This window comes from Dunckerocampus dactyliophorus, chromosome 1 (genome assembly GCF_027744805.1).
Source record: "Dunckerocampus dactyliophorus isolate RoL2022-P2 chromosome 1, RoL_Ddac_1.1, whole genome shotgun sequence".
In the NCBI taxonomy this organism is placed as follows: domain Eukaryota; kingdom Metazoa; phylum Chordata; class Actinopteri; order Syngnathiformes; family Syngnathidae; genus Dunckerocampus; species Dunckerocampus dactyliophorus.
This window is the reverse complement of record NC_072819.1, coordinates 49,947,061-49,962,011: the sequence shown is the minus strand read 5'-3', so window position 1 is coordinate 49,962,011 and position 14,951 is coordinate 49,947,061. Positions and strand designations below refer to the sequence as shown.

The 14,951-nt window shown below is 42.0% G+C and overlaps 1 protein-coding gene across 17 annotated transcripts in view; it reads left to right on the top strand.

The window, feature by feature from the left end:
• Nucleotides 1–14,951, top strand: part of atp11a (ATPase phospholipid transporting 11A) — a 58,941-nt gene that overhangs the window by 19,042 nt on the left and 24,948 nt on the right. For all 17 annotated transcript variants that reach the window (XR_008572503.1, XR_008572505.1, XM_054787851.1 and 14 more), the window contains 11 exons: nucleotides 9,230–9,352; nucleotides 10,507–10,596; nucleotides 12,588–12,668; nucleotides 12,747–12,854; nucleotides 12,927–13,055; nucleotides 13,136–13,239; nucleotides 13,314–13,361; nucleotides 13,808–13,872; nucleotides 13,969–14,050; nucleotides 14,226–14,376; nucleotides 14,744–14,941. Coding sequence is in view for 15 of the 17 variants with exons in the window: in XM_054787851.1 (XP_054643826.1) it covers nucleotides 9,230–9,352; nucleotides 10,507–10,596; nucleotides 12,588–12,668; nucleotides 12,747–12,854; nucleotides 12,927–13,055; nucleotides 13,136–13,239; nucleotides 13,314–13,361; nucleotides 13,808–13,872; nucleotides 13,969–14,050; nucleotides 14,226–14,376; nucleotides 14,744–14,941 (1,179 nt within the window). In the remaining 2 variants the exon portion in view is untranslated. The remainder of the gene's footprint in view (nucleotides 1–9,229; nucleotides 9,353–10,506; nucleotides 10,597–12,587; nucleotides 12,669–12,746; nucleotides 12,855–12,926; nucleotides 13,056–13,135; nucleotides 13,240–13,313; nucleotides 13,362–13,807; nucleotides 13,873–13,968; nucleotides 14,051–14,225; nucleotides 14,377–14,743; nucleotides 14,942–14,951) is intronic.

The following is a 14,951-nucleotide window of genomic DNA, read 5'->3' as shown; positions in this document are numbered from 1 at the left end:
GTGTGGGGGGGGGGGGGTAAAAAAAAAACAAAAACTGCCTGGACAGTCCGAGTCACAGTCAATGGAACACAACGCTGTCTAGAGTTTGTACTTTGTCCAACATACAGTGGTGTGAAAAGGTGTTTGCCCCTTCCTGGTGTGCGTGTGGATGTGTATATATGTGTGTTTATATATGTGTATGTGTATGTATATATGTGCGTATATACAGTATATGTATATATGTGTATGTATATGTATATTATAGGTTTGGATATATGTAGGTTTGGATTTTTTTTCCTTTTAATAATTAAAAGTTTCATTTAAAAACTGCATTTTGTGTTCAGTTGTGTTGTCATTGACTAATATTTACATTTGTTTGATGATCTGAAACATTTAAGTGGGACAAACATGCAAAAAATAAGAAATCAGGAAGGAATCAGGAAGGCGGCAAACACTTTTTCACACCACTGTCTTTACATGAATTTGAAGATAACAGTGTTACACGCAACACACTTACTGCACACGCTTCTGGTGCAAGTTATGTGGCCTGCTGACCCAGTTAGTTAATGAAAGCAGGTGAACTTTTATTTTAGCTCATCTCTCTGGAGTTGCTGGCTTTGACTACAGGGAGCTTTGCTCCACTGCTCCAAAAAATAAAAGGGACACAGTAGGGCTGCAACTAACAAGTATTTTCTTCACAAAATCTTGCAAGATTAAAACGTGACAAGATTTCTCGTTCAGAAAAAAAACTGTGACGATAATAAATAAATTAATTAATCAGACAATAAATGAAAATTAAATGTATAATTTTGCCGGCCTCAATATATTGCCATGTTTATGAATGTTTTCCTCGTTTTCAATCTCAAAACAGGCAGGAAAAGATTTCACTCTGTGCAATGGTTTTAGCACCTTGGCGCGTTTGTTCCATAGAACAACTGCATGAACAGAGTGAGCCCTTTTGTCATACAGTCTCTTTGCCTCAGTGAGTGGGGGCTGCGAGCATACACACAGAGGGCAGAAGAGTGTAACGTAGTAGAAATTTTATATTGTCATATTTTTTCATTGTACTTTTCTTAAAAGTAATGCCAGAATCTCATCTCGTCTTGTTCTGGAATACCATCTTGTCTCATGAACTCATGACGGTCTCATGAGTAACCAAACACAAACAGTTAGTGGTTTGGTCCAATCAAAGCTGATGTGTGTGAATATTTATCTTGCTTTGTCTAAAACACAAACATAATACTGTAATTTCCAGAGTAGAAGCTGCACCCACTAAATTTAGAGGAAAAGCCATATTTGTACATATATAAACCACACCAGTCTGTAAGCCACACGATGCAAGCACAAGTCTGTGAGGACCAGGCTGCTCTTTATTTGACAGGAACCAATCACGAGCTATGAAAAAACTCTCAACGAGCTTATCAGCCCATTGGAAATTGGAGGAGGTCATTACTCAACATAAGTCTGACTCATGGTGTCATCTTACAAACACTAAACTCATCACACAGCAACTTAACACTCAAAAGGTATACCTAATAAATATACAAACATGTACCAAATTTAAAACGAAAAAAAAACATTCAAAAGTTTTTCCATACTGCATTTTGTTTGAGCAAAGCATTTCATTGGTGGACAGGCAGCATAGAAAATGGATGGATGGCGCTGCAATGCTGCCTCTGTCCACTGGATGGAGCCAGAGGAGGCCAGAGCCCAGGGGAGGCTGACGTCATTGCAGTGACCCAAAGAATGCGTTGCTCAGATGCAGTGCCTTAGGGGAAACCTTAAAAATTGTTTTTTTTTCCCATTTTAAACTCATATTGGTATGTTTGTATATTTCTCAGGAAACCTTTTGAATGTTAAGTTGCTGTGTGATGACTTTAGTGTTCTTTGTTAGATGACACTGTGAGTCAGAATGTTATGTTGTTTTACTGTTATATATAATGACCTCCTGCGATTTCCAGTGGGTAGATGAGCTTGTTGTGAGTGCACTCCTGCCAAGCAAAGAACTACCGTTTCCTCACTGACTGGCGAGAGGCACAGTATTTAAACAATTAGTAGTAGTTCTGAAGTAAAGGAGTAAAGCTGTATAAGCCGCAGGGTTCAAAGTTTAAGAAAAGAATAGCTTATACGCCGGAATTTACGGTAGGTCTGCTCTCATGGATGACTAAGGAAATAAAAAAAAAATCATATTTTAGAGGCTGCAATCTGAGGATATTAAAATATTTTCAAAAATTAATTGAATACCACAATAGTTGTCGATTAATCGCTAATCGATGTGATCATTGATTCATTGGGCATTCATTCATTTTGAGTTTTAGGGCCACACAAACATTGACACTAGACACTAAAGAACTAGACTCTCTTCTTTCATCAGAAATAAAAATGTTTTTTTAGATATTGCCGGTAGAGCATAGGGTAGTTTCAGCAAAAACAGATTTTGACCAAAAAACAGAGAAAATAAGCTTTTTCTGCAGAGAAGCAGATTCAAGCAGAGTGACAGGGGTCTGCTGGATGTGAGGATGAATCCCTGCTGCTGACCGATCCAGATGGCAGCCACTCATCAGAAGAATCAGGGTCGGGTTCTGAGTCACCCGACTCTGAACTGCTTCCGGTGTCGCGCCACACGACTCAGCAACGCTAACCACTAGCTTGTTGCTTCGGCTGCCATTGTCAACTGCATTTGTGTAACGTCACCTACATCACCCACATCACACCTATTGTTCGCGATATCACTACTAAAGGCAGATCCACCACCAGACAAGCTCTGTTACAGTGTTAGCTGCCTGTATTTTTTTGCCTCCGCTCGATTTCTCACCATTTTCCTCTCAACTGTCTGTCGCTGCCTGTTGGAGGAAAAGAGAACTGTTGCCCCCTACTGGGACAGAAATACATTACCTACAAGTCAGAAATTCACACACAAGATGAGTAAGACTTTGATCTGTATCTCAGACGTCAAACGTCTTTGGCAGTGAAAGAGTTAAACACCAGTGGTGATAATTGATAAAGTGTGTGTGTCTTTCCAAAGAAGTGAGGACTAGCAAGGTGACATAAGTAAATACCCCTATAGTTTGATACACGCAGACACTTTGCTTTATAAACTTAACAGTATTCTGTTGTCATCTGTTGAAATGACTGAGTTTTCAGCAAGTTGTGGTTTCTGGAAGGCCTTCTCCATTGTTGCTTTTATCCAACCAGGTTAAATGTAAGGCTATTGCCACACTGCTCTGATCTGAAACACTTGTACACTGTACGTATGGACCACCTGTAGGCCGAAGGCAGAAGAAAGATAACGCACACGCATCTCATGATTCATTCAGGTGTGAAAGGGTGCGTGTGTGTGTGTCTGTGTGTGGCAGTATCACAGAGGCCAGGCTGCCGTCATTCATGTTTGTTGACTTGTAGTCTGGCCCTGCCTCTTGGCGAGCTAAAGATAAAGAGATAAGAAGCGGCGGCCATCAGTCGCGACAATGGCTTGGCGGAGAAACAGTCGTCATCTGTGCACAGTGCGGCTGTGATTCAGCTTTCCTGTGTGTTATCTTTACACACCAGGTGTCAAGCAGCCGTGGCTTGTGTATTACTCACCCTCATTCTATAAGGACTAGGGCTGCAGCTATCGAATATTTTAGTCATCGAGTATTCTACTGAAAATCTTTAATTGGAGTAATTGGAAAAAACATACTTTTGCTTGGTTAAAGAGCATTTATAAATACACGAGGAAAAAACATTTCACTAAATAATGAACGACCAGTTGGCTCATTTTTTTTTAGAAAATCAACCGTTTCATTTCTTAAATTGACATTGTTCATAGGAACAAACTGTATTTTCTTGGGTCTGATGGACTACATGATGGTGCTTTTGTAGATGAATTTATCCACCCAGGACTAACTGTACTAATAGAGCCTTTACTAAAACTAAATCACACATTACATTATGTTGATGGCTGTGCATTTCTAAATCCTAAACTTAGACAGGCTAACTAGAAATGAGACACATATTCTTTATAAGATAATGAGTTTTTGCAGTGTTCTAAGTCAAATGAAGACACCTTCTGTAGTGGAACACATTACTCTCACATAAGTGAGTGAGACACGCACTTCCTTGTTCCATTACACAGCGTTGTCTGCTAGAAATGAGCAGCTACTGATTAGTGAGCTGAAACGTTTTTATTTTCAACGTTATGTTCAACCTTTAGCCACATTTTCTGCTGTTTTTTTTTTCTACATTTTGTTTTCCTTCTCTTTCCTTCCTCTTTCTCTTGCCTCTTCAATCTTCCCGCCCTGCCAAACATCCTCTTCCTTCTTTGTCCTCCGCGTGGGTGATGTAAGCGATTCCTTGAGGCAGAAAAAAAATCTTTGATTTTTTTTTGTAATCGAAGTACTCAAATTATTCGAGGAATCATTGCACCCCTAATAAGGACCAGCATGGAGGGACAATGGTTATTACACTTGCAGAAAGTGAAATATGTGAATGAGTTCCTTAGCAACCACATTGTATGGACAGTATTGGAAGTGGAAGTGAAAATGGAAGAAAATTGAGTTGGTCTTGTCACCTTTTTGAAGCTATAACAGATTCCACATTTGTGGAGACTTTCTACGCTATGCTGCAGTGTGTCTGTGTGAATTTTTGGGTGCATTCCCAATTGTCATTAAAACAGACTAGAGTCCATTATAGAGTTGGTTTGGTCAAGTGTGAATGCAGTCCTGCACCAAGCAGGCGGACCGAGACCGCGTGAGTGTTGGGCCTCAATCTGCATGCCAGCAGACTGTAGTCCTGAGCGATGCAAGTGTGAACGCCGACTGCACCACCTGACCAAAACACCAGATATGATTGATAAGTTGAGTGAAAATCATCCAAATCATAGGGCAACAGGAAAGTCGTATGAGTGTACTGTATGTGACCCGGAAGACGTCATGTTTTGGGTGCGTGAAGTCGCTGTACAATGAAGGCGTGACTTGATGCATGTGCTTAGCTGAGAGCATTATTTGCTGTCAGTATGAACGTGGTCCAGAGCACCAGACTACTACAGTGAACGGACTTTTCGTCTCTTCATACAGGAGACTTTCGAGGTCACTAATGTTGGATGGCAGTCGTTCTGCTTGTTCAAGTTCCTTTCAAGCTATACACCAAACTTACTCAAGCATTTCATCAACCTTGCTTGGTCGTGCGTAAACAGAAAAGGGCTTTTGCCAAAGGGTTCCCCCAAAACTGGAAGCACGTTTCTAAAAAAGGTGTTGGTAAAATGAACAATTAGGATTCAGCGGGAACTTGGACGAATGAAGTGATTGAGGCTATATGCGCTTTGTGGGGGGCATTTCCAATAGTTTTAGGAAGTGTCTCCTCTCAATGAGTGGGTGGGTCAACGTCCTGCTTGCAATGCTGCTTCTAAGCGAGTGAGGAAACACGATTGTAAAGAACAATAGGAGAGGGTCATTTTGTTTTCTCTTTGTGTGTGTGTGTGTGTGCATGCATCTGCTCCCATCTTCCATCTCCACTCCATTCTGACCACAAACGTTTCCCCTCAAACTATAAATACACTCCTGAAAGCTGCCACGTCCTGAAACATGAAACGCAACTCGAAAAGATTACCAGAGTTCAGAATAGCCTAATGTCTCCAGTTACGACCAAATGCAGAAGATCCCTGCTCGCCCCGGTATAAACCACGTTTTATTTTGTAAGAATGCCGTCTGATTGGATTTAAACGCAGACAGGCTTTTGTGCAAAAGCTTTAAAGCGGATGGAAGCAGAACACAATCGATAGCAGAGATAAGTATTAGCTTAGAGGTCTTCATGGCGAGAGATGGAAAGGAGGGAGCCGCTGGGAGATGACAGTCGAGGAGTGGGGACTGGATCACTCAGCACACGATGCGATAGTTTGAACATCACTGTCACACACAGGCAATAAAACACTTTGCATCAGTTGATTTCTACATAAACAAAAAATATATACAGTATGCTGTAGACTATTTATTTTATTTTGGGGTATCGGCGATCGGCTGATCCTTACATATGAAACCGATCTTATCTACCTCCGCAAAAGGTAGATCTGCTGCACGGGTAAACAAACAACGGCCATGTTGCCAGTTTGGCTGTACTACACGGTAAAGAAAAAGAGCAAAGGATGGCAGTTTGGAATTTATGTAAGGCCAAAATAAGTTGTAGTGGGGCTGCCATTTAAGAAGCCATCGCAGCGCAGAATATGCAGCAAGTGAAGCTGGCAGTGTAAGCTAAAGCTAGCAGGAGCAAAGAGGCTCAAAACAGTTCTGCAATGTAAGCTGCAGTGTTTTGTTTTGTTTATAAAATGTGAAAAATAAAAGACTAAAGGAAGTGATATAATTCAGGTAGTGTGGACAGCAGTTGTCTAAACGTCTCATTTATATTTGTGAAACAACCTCGTGCAGTTAAAACAGGTTTGTTTAGTTTCACTGGTGCTGTTCAAGGTTTTTCAAGTTTTGAGTGTGAATGGTTGTTTGTCTTTATGTGCCCTGTGATTGACTGGCGACCAGTCCCAGGTGTACCCCGCCTCTCGCCCGAAGTCAGCTCCAGCATACCCACGACCCCGAGAAAATGGATGGATGAAATTTATGCTTGAAATGTATCTTTTCGCTTTTTGTTGGGAACTGATATTTTCCTGAAACTTTCCTATGTTGTACTGCTGATTGCTAAAGTACGGAAAAAGGTAGAAACAAACAAAATAATCTTCCTTTTGGTAGGTTCCATGGTTATAGTCATAGAACACAATATTCTGTGTGCACCACGCTTTCATTGATGAACCTTCAGTTGATTTTGAAGTTGGGTGCTTGTGTCCACCTGGTTCTGTTTCACTCACCGGCATCAGACATGGATGGATGTCGGGCTGGGCAATACGATGGGCTACCGTGAAGTCGGCCAGCTGCTCTTTCTGCTTTTCAACCCCTCACTTTGCTAGTTCATGAAGGTAGCAGATGCTTCAAAGTTTTGCTGTGTCCCTACAGTATTTTAGAGTTTTTATGGTAACGCATGAGAGGAAATGTGGATGACATATTGATAACTGCTTCATTAATGACTTCCTCTCCACTTCCAAGCATATCTCTCACCAACACAATGGAGGTTATAGGATAAATATAGCCCCATCTTTGTCGAGGTAGAGCAATACAGTTTGCTGTGTGTGTGCACGAGATGTAGGAAGTAAAAGCACAGAGACCGGGCCGTGCATCTCATTTGCACCGGGACAGACTGGCTCAGATTAGTCGCCAATCATTACAGTAGTGTGCAACATCAACCAGATCCACTAGCATCATTATATTTGCATATTTGCGGTAGGGGTGGGCAATATTGCAAATTTTGGTATTGATTCAACACCAAGTAAATACAGGGCCAGTATTACCTACACGAATACTGATACAGATACTTCTTACTTGAAATGTTTCAAGATCATTGAATAAACTCACGAGACGAGACGAGACGATGCACAAGATTGGGTCCACGAGAGTGAGTCGAGACAAGATTTTAACAGTAACTCATACCAAAGACATATTTATTGGTTTTTATTAACCTGGCCAATCCCAAAGACCTATTTATGTCTTTTACGTTTTTTGGCGCAAGAAGCAAAAAGAGGTGAGGATGCAGCTGAACACTAATTGATGTCACTTTTAGAGCAGTTCTGAGCCATAAAAACAGCCACAAGGGGGTGAACTCGGCATGTGAATTTAATGGGAAAAAAATCACAATGGAGGAAGCAGGAAGTGGAAGAACGTGGAGGAGTGTAGCGTGCAGAAGGTTATGCAGTGTCCTTCCCAGGAGTGGCCGGCCAACCAAAAATACCCCACGAACGGCTCATCCAAGAGGTCACAAAAGACCCCACAATAACATCCAAAGAACTGCAGGTCTCACTTGCCTCAGTTAAGGTCAGTGTTCATGACTCCACCATAAGAAAGACACTGGGCAAAAACGGCCTGCATGGCAGAGTTCCAAGACCAAAACCACTGCTGAACAAAAACAACATTAAGGCCAGAAAACATCTTGATGATCCCCAAGACTTTGAGAAAATACTCTGTGGTCTGACAAGACAGAAAGTTGAACTTTTTGGAAGGTGTGTGTCCCATTAAATCTGATGTAAAAGTAATGCCAGATTGAAAAACTCTTCCATGTTTTGGCCATTTGTGCATAATGGTTCTCACTGTGGTTGGCTGGAGTCCTGAAGCTTTAGAAATGGCTTTCTAATCTTTTCCAGACTGATAGATCTCAATTAATCTCAGTTTAAGTTTTAACAGGGGGGGGGAACAATCCCTTTTTCACACAGGGCCATGTGCTTTGGATTTTTTTTACTCCCTTAATAATAAAAAGTTTCATTTCAAAACGGCATTTTGTGTTCAATTGTTGTCATTGACTAATATTTACATTTGTTTGATGATCTAAAACATTTAAGTGTGACAAACATGTAAAAAAAAAAGAAATCACGCCAGTGTATATGGGAAATTACAATAAAGATATTATCAACAATATAACAACATGAACAACACAAAAAACACATTTTTGAAACTAAACATTGAAATCGAAAAATACTGATCTCACCACTCTAGTATCAACTCGATACTGATACGACCGTTGGTTTTGATACTATCGGTAATTGGATCGATCCAGCCACCCCTAATTAACAATGCAAAATGTTTCCAAACTCCAGCTGGTCATAAGAAGGTGCCGTCCCAACACGTCCCGGTCTGCTTGGAACATGTGACTTGCATGTTTCAGAGTCGCACTGCAGCTTTAGTATTAAGTTACACACACACACAGCGTTGTCATTGTATCGCCGTATTAGCGAGATTAGACGAGTGATATTGGGAAGACCAGAGAATGATTAAAAAAAAAAAAAGCGAAGAGAAGCAGGAAATGGGGTAAATTTCACTTTAACTTAGATATTTTACACGCAACAGTCTTCAAAGGACTTTATTAATTATTTAATTCATTCATTCATTTAATCCTGAGAAAGGGAGCTATCAATACTCGGACACAACCCCATTGTCTGCTGTGTTCCTATGTATTTATGTTTGTGCGTGAGCGGCTGCATATTCTGCATTCCAGGCTGAATCGCACACAACTCTGCGTATGTGAGAAAACAAAAGCTGCTGTTCATTGAGGAGAAATTACTCATTCATCCTGGCTGTTTGTTAGAAATATGTGGTCATCACTTGGTTCCCTACTCAAAAAAAAACAAAAACAACAACTTTCATCATAAAGTATGAATGATTTGGTGTCCTGTTGTCACCCCTTGCAGTGCGTGGGTGAGGAGAACTGGGTGGACAGCAGGACGGTCTACATCGGGCACAAGGAGCCTCCTCCAGGAGCTGAAGCCTTCATACAGCAAAGATTCCCAGACAATCGAATAGTGTCCTCCAAGGTCAGTGAGAAGGCACACATGGGGTCTGAAGACACACACACAGTTTGGGGCTGCAGCTCAGTGGCGCTCAAGTGTGCAGAAGAGCGATAAGTGAATGTGACATAAGAGGAAAAAACAGTCAGCACCACCACAGCTCTTGAACCTCCCTTACAGACATTGCGATTGCTGGTGGGTGTGATAACGGGAAGACGCGGCATTACAAAACTTCACTCATTCATTTTTCACCACTTGTCCTGTTCAGGGGGACTGGTGAACTGCGGCATATCGCAGCTGACTTTGGGCGAGAGGCAGGGGGGTCAATCCCAGGTCACGTACTGTATAGACCACATGTGTCAAACTCGTGCCCTGGAGCCAGTTTCTTCAGCAGGTGATTTAATTGATGAGCTCCTTCCGTCGAACTGAAGGTGTTGATCATTAAAATCACATGCTTTTGTGACTGGCTGGAAAGAAAACCTGCAGTGTCTCGGCCCTCCATGGCACCAGTTTGACACCCCTGGTATAGACGAATAGCCATTTACAGTACGCAAAAACTGATGTTTTCGGACTGTGGCAGGAAACCAGAGTACCCCGAGAACGTAAGCACAGGCAGAACACAAGATTACTCCTTTTCCACTGCAGCCAACGTAGGTGTTGGTGCAGGTTTAGTTCCGAGCTGGAGCTGAACCAGCGTTGGCCTTGAACGGGCTCTACACCAGATTCATTCTCCATTGTCCTGGGGAGCCGTGTCATTACATCACGAGGGTTACGCCTCCAATCAGGGAATAACAAAAGGGAGATCAGCGCGAGTCAACGCAGTTTAATTTGCATGATATTTATATTCTCGCAATCGACCGTCAAATATCGACGGGTAGCTCGCGATCGACGGGTTGGTGACCCCAACAGTTTCAAATTCAAGCCTATGACTTGGGACTTAACTTGTCTGTCTTGTCTTGACTTGGACTTGCACCCCTTTACTTGAGACATGACTTCAAATGAAAGACTTGAGGCTTGCAAAACAATGACTTGTTCCCACCTGTGCATAAAATACAAAAGAGTTTCTATTAGACTTAGAAATTCAGATGTAATGGCAGAAGGGCTTGAGAAATGGAAGCAGCACACAAGAATAAAAAGTGCCTGACAATTTGAATAAACATGTTTGTTGTTTCTGTTCCTAGTACACGTTTTGGAACTTCATCCCCAAGAATATGTTTGAACAGTTCAGGAGAGTCGCCAACTTCTACTTCCTCATCATATTTCTGGTTCAGGTAAAAAACAACAGTTACAGTACGTCCTATTTTTCTTTAATGTCGTACACGCGCACACACACACACACACAAGCACTCTGCCTGATGTGTTCACGGCACACGAAACAGTAGCCCATCACAAACTCTTTTACACTACACAAAACTTGCTGCAATATCAGGAGGAGTTTATTACCGCCTCATATAAAAATATCAACATGAATGATAATGTGGTGACACGGACGTTATGTGCCATGTTAAGAGTTCTGTGTTGTCCGACTGTCTGTGGTGCCGTGAACGCGTCAGGCCGAGCGCCTCTGTGCAGCGCTGCATGTGTGGAGACCAGGGGTATCCCAATACTGCTTTTTCACTTCCATTACGATATCAATATTGCAGCCTTGAGTACTGTCCGATACTGATATCACTCATATCTGATATCAGCATGACTCATACATGCTTTCATTACTTATTTTGTAGTGTGGAAGGTTAGAAAAGGCTGATCAAATGCTATTACTCAACCAGAAAAAAACTTGGTCTTGCGAGTGTCCTCAAGCTGTTTTTGTGCCGCAAACTGTTACACGAGTAACGTTTAACGTCTTTATCATTAAAAGTGCAAAAAAAAAACCACACACACACGCAAGCTTCCCGTGCTTGAATCCAATGCTTTATTTCCCAGTATGGATTCCATCGATTGATGACCTTTTAAAGGATTACATCGATATATGTCGTCCGGAATGGAAACTTGCTGAACACAGATCGATGTAGTTGGATCATAGGAATATAAATCGATTAGTGCTGTCAAATGGTTGCAATTTTTAACAGATTAATCATGGGTTTCAAATGAATTAATCATGATTAATCAACATTGCAATATGCCCATTTTTACTGTCTTTTATTGAAAGAAAGATAAATGGATTATATATATTTGCATGTGTTAACAGCTCCAAATCAACTGATCATCAAGCTAAAAGATACCACACGTCTTAAGCAATCTATTTAGCTAACACTAGTTTCTGTAATAGTAGCAGAACATCTGAATCACTCTTTAACCGTGCTGTTATGAGCCATGGGACGTTGCGTTCAAACACACCACCTCGTTTAAGTCGAATTCACATTTTGAGTGTATTTAACTGGGATTTCCGAGCATACTTAAATGTAGCAAATTGTACTCACGCACTTAAGAGTTGCAAAGTGAGTAATGAGAATATCCGCGTATTGTTTTTCTTTCTTTCTGTTTATTTAGACGCATAATAAAGACGTTCTTGTGGTCGCAGTGTCCCTGAATGCATCTTGCGGCCGTGTAGAGACAATGAGGAAGTGTTGTTCTGACGCATTAACACTTACAGTGTATGGTGTTGGAATTGCACCGCTGTTGATGTGTTCAGGTTATATTCAAGTTCTGAAAGAGCATCAGACTCTTGGAGGGGGGGAAGTACGCTGTGATGCCGTCTGTCGTCGTAATGGTGAGATGTGTCTTGCCGTAAGGCGTATGCGTCAAATGCGCTAAACATTTGAACGTAATTAATGAAATAAATTAGTTACCGCCGTTAACGCACTTTTTTTGACAGCCATAAAATCGATACGTCAGTATCGGTAGATATCCAAATTGAGGTATTGGGATTTAATTGCAAAGCTGATATTCTTCAAGCTACATTTACTGATATTCTTTTGGCATGGCTGCATATGAAAGCAACAGTAGCTCTAGTATCTGAATTGTATCGGTACATATCCAAATTGAGGTATTGGGATTGGATTTGAAGTAAAAAAAATAAAATTAAAAAAAAGATCCCTAATTTTCACGAAACTGTACTTTTTCATTCAGCTTACCGCAGTACAGTCTGGAACCGTAAACTCAACACTGTGAAAATGTTTTTCTTCGTCTTATCCCGGGAAAAGTGAGATGATGTGAGATGCATGGAGCTGAGTAAACGCTACTACTTGTCAGGAATGGGGCGAGTGCTTGCATTGTCATTGCTGCGTCCTCTTCCCAAGGGTCTTTGATTGTTTCTCTGTAGTTGATCATCGACACGCCCACCAGCCCAGTCACCAGTGGACTTCCGCTCTTCTTTGTCATCACTGTCACGGCGATCAAACAGGTGAGCACATAAGGTCTGCGGCACCGTCATGTTGTATCTCTTGTTGCCATCCACCGTAAGACGCGCTCTGTCTCTCAGGGTTATGAGGACTGGCTGAGACATAAAGCCGACAACGCCGTCAACCAGTGTCCTGTTCACGTGGTGCAACACGGAAAAGTGATCCGCAAGCAGAGTCGCAAGCTGCGGGTGTGTTTAGTGTGAACGTGTGTGTCCTGACAAATCACCCTGATCACTTATACACTTATTTGTTTGCCTCAGGTGGGAGACGTTGTCTTTGTCAAGGAAGATGAGTCATTCCCCTGTGATCTCATCCTGCTGTCTTCATCTCGAGATGATGGCACCTGCTACGTCACCACAGCCAGCCTGGATGGGGAGAGCAGCCACAAGGTGTGCACATTTCTGATACCGGACGGTCACTTCAGAGAGTTTGTTGGGTCAAGAATGTTCTGTCGTTTCTCCGCCCACAGACGTACTATGCAGTGCAGGACACCAAAGCATACAATTCCGAAGAGGAGGTGGACGCCATCCACGCTACCATAGAATGTGAACAGCCACAGCCAGACCTGTACAAGTCAGTGAAACGTGCTCCTGCTCATAGCGGACCAAAGAATACATTTTATCAACCTGTTATGTGTTTTCACATAGATTTGTGGGCCGCATCAACATCTACATGGACAACGAACCAGTGGCAAGGTCCTTTTCAAACGTGTAGCCTTCACGCACAGTGGAACCTGCTATAGATAGATACTTTATTCATCTCCAAGAGAAATTCCAAAATCATAATAAACAATCAAGGCAAGACAGGGCAGTGATGGTAATCTGCCACTGAAACTGCTCTTCTGTTGGGAGATGATGCTGCGCGTTGGATGATGCTGAATGTCCGTGGTGGAAAGGAGCCTCCTTGGTGTCCTTTGCTCTGGCAGCAATGGCTGGTTTTGGCTTAGATTTTGATTATGTTGACAACTACTTATGTCAGCCAGTCGGAAGGGCATCAACATAAACGGGTTCCACTGTACTGGAGACATTTTGGTAATTGTTGGGCTGCAAGGGTTAGAACAGATTAGTACAGGAGCGTCGTTGTGTATGTGAAAGACTTCCTGAACTGTTTTTTTTTTTTCTGACACTAATGCTTCTTGTAGGCCATTAGGATCAGAGAACCTTCTTCTCAGAGGAGCCACACTGAAGAACACCGAGTACATTTACGGTAAATTCAAATGGAACGTTTTAGGAACACATGGCATCGACTTTGTTTGGTGATACTCCCTAAAGATGAGAAATATTTGTCTCTCCTGCTCTTTAGCGGCTGCCATCTACACTGGGATGGAAACAAAGATGGCTCTCAACTACCAGTGCAAGTCTCAGAAGCGTTCTGCAGTAGAAAAGTAAAAAGAAATGTTCCCATATCATAACCATTTCTTAACCACCTGCTCATTAGCAGAATGTTTAGGCTATTCATCACTGCCTGGAGGTGGATTACATTTGCACCTGTTTTAACATCCATCCACACGGCAAAGAGGATTTGTGTGCTTCTTTCTTGACAGCTCTTATCATTGGCAGGTCAATGAACGCCTACCTGGTGGTCTATCTGTGCATTCTCATCAGCAAAGCCCTCATCAACACTGTCCTCAAATATGCATGGCAGGCTGACCCCAGCAGAGATGAGCCCTGGTATAATGAGAGAACGGAGGCAGAGCGGCAGAGACACATAGTGAGTCTGTTAATTGCACCATAATTCCCCCCATATTTTGACTGACACCATAAATATTAGTCCTACATTTATTTTATGTACATATTTAGATTCCTTGACCATAAAAAACATACCATGGCAGGGTGTGAATGACTTAAAGAATGCTAATAATGCTAATGTTAGCATGATAACACCTAGCATAATAGCGCTAAGTGTTTGTATAAGTGCCTACCTCTGAAAATGTTAGTATACAGTAATTATGTTGGCGTGCTAACATGCTAAATGTCCAGAGAAAGTGCTCACATATGTAACAACATAACCTCTGTGCTATGCTGAGGTTAAGAAAAAGTGCTATGCTTTGTCTCAATATCTTCTCTTGCCTCCTCAGGTGATCAGGGCCTTCACTGACTTCCTGGCCTTCATGGTTCTCTTCAACTACATCATTCCTGTTTCCATGTACGTCACCGTGGAGATGCAGAAGTTCCTTGGCTCCTATTTCATCATGTGGGACGACGAGATGTTTGACGAGGAGCTCGGAGAGAGAGCAGTAGTTAACACGTCAGACTTGAATGAAGAACTGGGCCAGGTTCCTCAAC